This window comes from Pteropus alecto, unplaced genomic scaffold, assembly GCF_000325575.1.
Source record: "Pteropus alecto unplaced genomic scaffold, ASM32557v1 scaffold189, whole genome shotgun sequence".
Classification (NCBI taxonomy): Eukaryota; Metazoa; Chordata; class Mammalia; order Chiroptera; family Pteropodidae; genus Pteropus; species Pteropus alecto.
Genome location: NW_006442117.1, coordinates 1,459,902 through 1,467,741, shown reverse-complemented (window position 1 = coordinate 1,467,741; position 7,840 = coordinate 1,459,902). Strand labels below are relative to the sequence as shown.

Sequence of the window (7,840 nt, the reverse complement as noted above, 5' to 3'; positions counted from 1 at the left end):
GCTAACGCGGGGGGCGCCCGGAGCCCCGGGGCGCGGCAGGCATGGTGTCCCAGGTGCTGCAGCTGCTCCGCCAGGGCGTGTGGGCCGCGCTCACCGGGGGCTGGTACTACGACCCCGAGCACAGCAGGTTCACCAACAGCTGCCACCTCTACCTGTGGCTGTTCCTGCTGCTGCTGCCGGTGGCCGTGCACCTGGTGAGTGGGGCCGGAGCGCAGGTGCGGAAACGCTGCCCGGACCTGCGAGTCTGCGCCTGCCGGGGAGGCTGGGCCGGCCCCCTTCGAGGTGGGATGGGGAGGTGGGATGGGGAGGTCCTCGGGAATTTGGGACAGGGGAAGTGCAGGAAAAGGGGGCGGGGACTCGCCATTGGCGGAGAAGCAGAAAGGACTTTAGGGGCTCAGGGACTCATTATGAATTGATGCAGGCTGTGAGCATGAGTCAGACTCTGCCTGTCACTGGGGAAAGTCGAACCTATTTTGTAGGGGGACAGTCCTGGCCTCCCGGCTGGTGAGCTCGGGGTAACATGGTGCGTGGTAGCCGAAAGGAAGAAGGAAATGTTCAAAGCGAACCTATTTCAGTCGTCGATCTTTCCACGCGCCCCTCCTCCCTTCTGGTTTTGCTTCGAGAAGCGGGTTCAATTATCAGTTATTCGGCTTGCAGTTTCCACACCACTGTGTAAGGGAATCTCTATAATAATGGGCAAATCTAATGTAGTTTATGCCGAGCAAAATATTACAGCACCTGGTTGAGGCTTGCCACTGGAGGAGGGTGACCGTAATTGAGCGCCTGCTGAATAACTGCGTAGATGACCTTGTTAGTAAATTAGTTATACCTGATTTGAAAAGCTGTCCAGGTAAGGTGCTCCATGTCTTATTAACCTTTATGTGCCAAGACTCTAATTCTGATATGTCTATTGAAGATTTTACTCTGAAAACATAATTCGGCCGTGTTCTCCAGGGCAGAGGTCTTCGACAAGCTCGCAGGGCTGAGGGACTCGGAGTGTGACGTTAGAGGCTGTCTGTGATTTGGCATCATTTCCTCTGTTTCTGGCAGTTCATACAGAGGGGCGGAATTCTGGCTCTGGTTAAATTTTGGGTCCACCTCTTACCAGTTCCGTTGTTACTTATCCTGTCTGATTTTTTCAGATTCTTCTCTGTAAAACGAGGAAGATAATCCCCCAGGTGCACAGTGTTGTTCGGGGGCTTAAATGAGATACTGCGGGCAAAGCCATCCACCTGTCCGGCTTGACCTGGGTTAAGTTTCTGGTTTGCTCCTTTTAGCTGTTTGACCTGCAAATTGGCCTATCTAAACCTTAGTTTTGCGGGCAAAGCCATCCACCTGTCCGGCTTGACCTGCGTTAAGTTTCTGATTTTAGCTATTTGACCTGAAAATTGGCCTGTCTAAACCTTAGTTCCCTCATCCTTAAAATAGATGTGATGATGACCGTTTCATGGGAAAAATAAATGAAATTTCCTATAAAAAGTACTTACTATGGAGGCTCTTTAATATGTACAAGTTTCTTTCTTCTTTCGTGACCTTGTCCATCATTGTTCCTCAGCCATAGGTCCCCGTGTTTTCTCTTTGCCCAGAGAAAACAACATGGCAGTGACGAGGGACACGAGGTTCCAGCCAGGTTCTTCTGCTAACTCGTTGTGTGAGGCTGAGCCAGCTTCGGCTTCCCGGTTTGTAAAGCAGGGTCCACGGTGGATTGAATGAATGAATAAAGTGCTTCTCGCAGAAGCTGGTGCTTAGTGGCGGCTGGATATGAGCTGGCCTTGTTTTTTCCTTTCCTGTTATTCGCTTGCTAAAATCTCTCTGTCCCCGAAAGCTGATGGCGCGGCCGTCTGTCTGGGCGTCCCCGGTTCCATTCAGCTGGGGTTAGTTTCTCTTCTCCCTCGCCCTGTGCTGGTCTGGACTTGCTGTCAGCATGCCAGCTCTTTGCGAATCCATCCTCGGACTTAGCTCTCAGGACATGGATTGTGCCTCTGCTCATTCGCAGATGAGCTTTCTGAGGATATGGGTTTTGCTTCTGTCGATTCATCTTGGTTTTCCTCATGGTACCCAGCTGCGTGCCCTCCAATTGGTCAGCACTGAGCTCGTGTGTGCTAAACCAGGAGAAGTAAAATCAGCCTGCATCGCCCTCTGTTCCAGCCAGCGTTGTATTGTCCTCATTGCTGTATACTTTGCGTATTTCCTCATAATGACAATAACATGTATATTCCATTTAGAATCTCACTCCTCAGCAGTAACCACACTAATAAAAATGTGTATTTCTACAGATGTCTTTTTCCTATATATATACGGGCTCGTTTTTACATAACTACACTTCAGATTTGATGCACACAGATATTCGGAACCCTTAAATTCTACATAATTACGCTTTATTACGTAGCTTGAGTTCTACTTTATATTGTAAATAGGAAGTCATTCTTAGTTAAGTTCTTCTTTAGTGAGATTTTAAAATTTTTGGCAAAATCTCAAGAGTTTAGGAAGTAAAAAACTGATTTCTTAAATTCTGCTTTTCTATTGCATTTTTTGGATCAAAAACAGTTATACTAAAATGTTTATATCTTTATGCCGTGTGCTTTTAACTATTATAGATAATTTTATGTAGGTGCATTTGTCATTGTGCTGTTTTTTAATATATAGCCTATCTTACTTTTTTAAAAAAATGCGGGTTAACCTTTCTCGTTTTCTTGCTCTGATCGTCTGGTCTCTGAAAATGATCTTAGAAATAGAAGAACCCCCACCACCACCACCACCACCACCAACCGAAGGTTCTGCTCGCTTGGTCTTGCTACTTAAATATATTCTTCTGCCTTCGGAGTTGCCTGTGAATGTTAACAGCTTTTTCAGTTTGTTTGATTTGTCAGAACTCGGTCCAAAAATAACACCTGGCTGCTCACCGATGGCGGGGACTTACTCGAAGTTCTGTAATTTCAGGGGCTCAGAACTTTCCTGGATTATGGACAATTTCAACCAAAACATGTTCAGTCGAGATAGTTCCACTGTAGGGAGAATCCACCTTGTAATTTAGTGGAGGCTGTGACTACGTCAACCAAAATTTTATGGTCATCTCCAAGCCCTAGAGTTTACTTAGTTCTAGTTGATGGTGTGGAAAGTTATGTATTAGCATTGATAAACTATTTGTATATTTATGATAAATGCTCAAAAATACACACCCCAAAACATGAAGCCAGTTTGGATAATGTGGGAAGAATTTTACAGTGATTTATCATCAACTTTTTTCTTGTGGATGGACTGAAAGAGACATTCGTCCTCAGAGACATTTAAACTTTCACTCGTCACTCATGTGCTCGTTCCTGTTCTCTGAGACGAGTGAGTGTGATCCACGTGCAGCCTTGTGACGGGGCACCGGGCAGGGGTCTGACCCTGCGTGAGTTCTGACGGCACCAGGCTCACGCTTATCCGTGTGTGACCTCGCACGAGCCACGCTGCTTCTCCAGACCTCAGTTTTGTCACCCGTAAAACAGGGATAACAGATTTCACTTTCTAGATTTAGCAACTGAGGTCTTGAGAGAGTGCCAGCCAGTGGCTGTCTAGAGGGTGGGTGGCAGAGGCCAGAACTGAGCGGAGGTCCTGAGGTGTCTGCGTCCCGGACCCCGTGGGGTCGGCACCCTGGACCTTTCCCTGACACCGCGCTGCCCGATGGGGTGCGAACTCCCAGAAGTGAGCTGGCATCTGATGGGCCTGGTGGCACCACGGTCCCCCGAGTGGAGGAAGAACCGAGCCCTGGAATAGGGGGCGGAAGCCGAGACCCCACGCAGGCAGCATCCCGTTGGGATTTCACGCAGGAAAACCGCGTTTTCTCTTACATTTTCCTTCCAGCCAGACTCGCTGTTTCCAGGAGGGACTTCAGCCTTAGAGCCTTGCTTTGGTGAGAACAATTTCATTTCTGGTTGCTGGCTTTACGACGGACCGGGATGGCCTGTCACAGGCGAGCATAGCACTCTGCGTACTCGCTGTCATTGTCACTCCGCAGGTGACTCTCCTGTTATAGTTTGTAGCCACGCCTCACTTGGGTAGGTAGCTGTTTTTCGGGTTTTGTATTTTGTTGGTCACCCCTCCAGGGGGCTGGCCCCAAAGGCACTTTCTCCTGGCTCAGGACTGGGGAGCTGGACGTCAGCCGCCATTTGACCCCATCGGCCAGATGCCTCCGTGTCACCTCTGGTCCTGGTCAGTCCCAGCGTTGATTTCAGTTTCTTTGGAAGAAAGGCTTTTTCTGCTGGTGAATCACATGGTCCCTCCTTTCTTTCTCTGGACTTGTTATCTGGCCCTTCCGCCTCTGGAAGCCAAATTTATTCTCCTGCTGAGATGCGTGATCCTTTGCATTTTCCCCAGAATTCACTCGAATGCCCAAACTTCCTTCCTCCTGCCCCCACCTGCCCGAAACAGTGTGGGGTTCGCGGAGGGGCTGCGGCTTGGGGACACTTAGAGGCGCCCTTCCCTGGCCCTGGTCCCCCGTCGCCGTGCAGACCCAGGCCGTCCCTGTCTGGCTGCGTGTGCTGTGGCCTTCAGCACTGCCGCTGGGTGGCCGTTCGCTGCGTGTGCCCTGGGCGGCTTCGGCCAGTGCTGGCTGTCTTGGTGGAGACGCGTCCATGGGCGTGTCCGCCATCTCCCCGGCATCCCACCTACCGTCACCTTCAGCCTTTTTAAGTTCAAACCTCCTATCTCGAGTGACAACTGCCACCTTTCTGCAGAATCCCTCCTGTGTGTCCCGGCTTGCGCCGTTTAGACACGTGGACATCTGCGGACAGGTGGTGTTTTTCCCGTCTGTGGTGTTTTTCTGCCGGTGGCGGAGAACCAGATCCTGTCCGTCCTGGGATGTCGGCCTCAGGAGCACAGTCCCAGAATAACACTTTAAAAAAATGTTTCTTTCCGTTGGAGTATTGCAAGTTCACGACTAATTTTCTAACGGTTGAATTTCTGCCTCCCAGCCCGCCCCCAGTGCCCGTGGGGCTTTCTGCGGTTTTTCCCGGGCAGCGACCAGTTCCGTTCGGACGCTGCTGTCCCAGTCCTGCGGTGGCCCCTTCCCGTCGTGGTGTCTGATGCTCTGCGGCCGTGGTGTTCGTTCTCGTGTATGGAGGTTGGGCCTTATCAGGCGATTATTGTTTTCCGATTTGAACCGTTTGGTCTGAAAAGGCTACTTTTAAATATTACCAAGCGTATTCCCATTGTATCCACCCCGAATCTCTTTCCTGCATCCTATGGAAGAAAAATGGACTAGTTTGTGATGGTATTCAGATTCCCCGCCCCCCGTTTTTTTTCTGTCGGATTTTCCTCCATTAACTTATTATTATTGTTTGTCGGGAAAGGTCGTGATGTCAGCTGGCTCTCGTTGAGCGTGGAAGGCAGACACGGGTACGAGAGCTCCGTGTGAACTCACCTGCTGATCCTCGCAGAAAGCGTCACTGTCCCCCTGGGGGGATAACAGGCTCACGGGGTCACGGCTGGTCGGGGCCCCCCCAGAATCAGGGCCCGAGCGGTTGGAATTCTTTGCCCTCGGCCATCGCACCTCTAATGCAGTAGCGTTCGACATCGCTTTGAGTTGTCGTCATTATTTTTTTAAGAATACGCTGGGAAACATCAATAATGTGCCACGAGAGTCTTCTGTTCTAAGTGACGTAGATTCTTTTTATACATTTTTTATTGCGATGCAGTCGACATATGACATATTAGTTTCAGGTGAACAATGTAAGGATTTGATATTCGGGTAGGATTAGTTCTTTATTTTTATTTTGTTTATTTGTCCGCGTGGTTGTGCCGTCAGTTTCCTGCGGGGGTAGGTTCCTCTGTGGGTACATAATTCTAGTTTTTTTCCTCCATCCTCGGTGACGTAATAATTTTTAGAGATATTAAATGATTAGCAGGGTTTAAAAAGCACATGAAAAATGAGCTGTTTTATTTTATCAAAAAACGCGTCTGGCTGCTGGGTGGAAAGCAGACAAGGGCGAGCCCAGAAAAGCGGGTGGGAGGTTCAGAGACTATTTTAGGAGCCAGTCAGCAGATGGTGGCGCCGGGAGAGAAATGTGGATGTTTTCTGGTGAGATTTAGCGGTGAGCTCGCTTTTGGGGCGGAGGAGTGAGGATGAGGAGGGATCAGGGCGAGGCCCGCCGTGGGGTTCAAGCAGCAGGGTGTGGGGCGCCACTGACCGGGACGGGAAAGGCCGGGAGCTCTCGGGGCCCTGGTGAGAGAGGCTGGAAACGCGGACCCCCGACTGAGCCTTGTTAGTTCGGGGGTTTCCGTTAGCGACCTCGTGCAGGAGCCGAGCAGAAGCGGGGTGCGGGTGTGGGGAGCTCGAAGGGGCCGTGCGCGCTCGGGTTCATGCCCCAGAAGTGGGAATCCTCGGGACGGGACGGAGCTCAGGTTTCCCAGGGGCCGGGCACTCCTGGGAGAGCGTGGGGACCGAGGGCCGGAGGGCAGGGGACTCCGCGCCCGCCCCTCCCGGAGGGGACACATGCCTCAGCCCGTGGCGTGAGGCCCCGCGCGGGTGCCCACCGCGCTCTTGATGGAGCAGCCCGTGTCATTCGGGCGCGTTTGCACCTCGGGCCGGCGCCGTCGGGGGCTGTCCCTCTGCCCGGCTTCCCTCAGCGTCCCTGTGGTCCACAGGTGTCTGCACTCCCGGGGGGAATCCCCCTGGCCCCTCGCCCCAGCCCTCGGCCCTCGTCCCGAGTTACAGCGTTTCCCGTTCCACGCGAACCCGCTGAGCGCAGGGGCTCTGCTTTCTATCTCTGCGGTTGTGGCAAAGTGATCCCGCAGGTTTATGGACTAAACAGTGCTTTTCAGTGTGTGTGTGTGGGCGGGTCAAGTCTGCACCCCCTCCGGGGACATTTGGTTGACACACCGAAGGGGTTGCTCCTGGCCCCTAGTGTGCAAATTGCAAAGGCCTTTCTCAAGTCAGAAGTACTTCTCAAATTCCTGTGAAAATGAATGTACGACTTAAGATTTATATGTTAAGTATAGCATTGATCAGATATAGTTTATATTTTCGAAACATCCGTATGAGTGAATGCTCATTTTTAATTCTAAATACCACATTTTTTTCCTATTAGGAAACACAACATTGATAGCCAGGGACATTCAAACACCGTATCAGTGCAAATTAATGATTGAGCTTATCATTGCGCGAAGGTCGGCATCACTTGGTCTTTAATGAGCCTACTGATAGACTCATCCCATTTACCCCAGTGCTCATGAAAAATGTAAATAGAATGGGAACTCCCATTACGACCATCGGCAATCGAAGAGACAAAGCGAATCCACATTTCCTGACCATGCTAAGCCTTCCTCGCCTAAGCCACCCACTCGATATTCTTTATGGGGAGCGGGGAGGGGAGGGAACCAGGGAATTGCAGGTGCCAGGCTTTCTAAATAGTTTTCAAAGCGTTTAGGGCGGCAGAGACTTTCATTTTAGTGACCCTGCCTCAAATCTGTCTCCAGCCTCGGCTGCTCGTCCATCTTATTCGCTGTAGTACCGTCTGGATGATCCAGGCAGTTGTCTGCCACGTCTCTGTCCTGTACGTCCCTCGTGGAAGGCGCACACAAAGAAAGTGGCCCAGGAGCTCAAAGACACCAGAGCAGCTGAGTAAGGGACAGACAGTGGACCGGAAGTCGGAGCAGGCCCGGGAGAAGGCGTTGGTTCTTCTTGTTCATCTTACTTTGCAAGACAGAAGTGCAAGTCGGACTGTCTTTTTTTTTTTTTTAATTTTTTAAAATTTATTTGAATTAATTTCCACTATACAGTACATTGGTTAGACATCTATATAGTTCATAAAACAATCCCCCCAATTGCTCCCTCCCTCCCCTGACCCTCCACCGAGAC

At 50.8% G+C, this 7,840-nt stretch overlaps 1 protein-coding gene across 1 annotated transcript in view; it reads left to right on the top strand.

Moving 5' to 3' along the window:
• Positions 1 to 41: 41 nt before the first annotated feature.
• PCNX2 (pecanex homolog 2) overlaps positions 42 to 7,840 on the top strand; it is a 170,071-nt gene continuing 162,272 nt past the window's right edge. The window contains exon 1 of the mRNA XM_025039061.1: positions 42 to 194. Coding sequence (XP_024894829.1) covers positions 42 to 194 — 153 coding nt within the window. The remainder of the gene's footprint in view (positions 195 to 7,840) is intronic.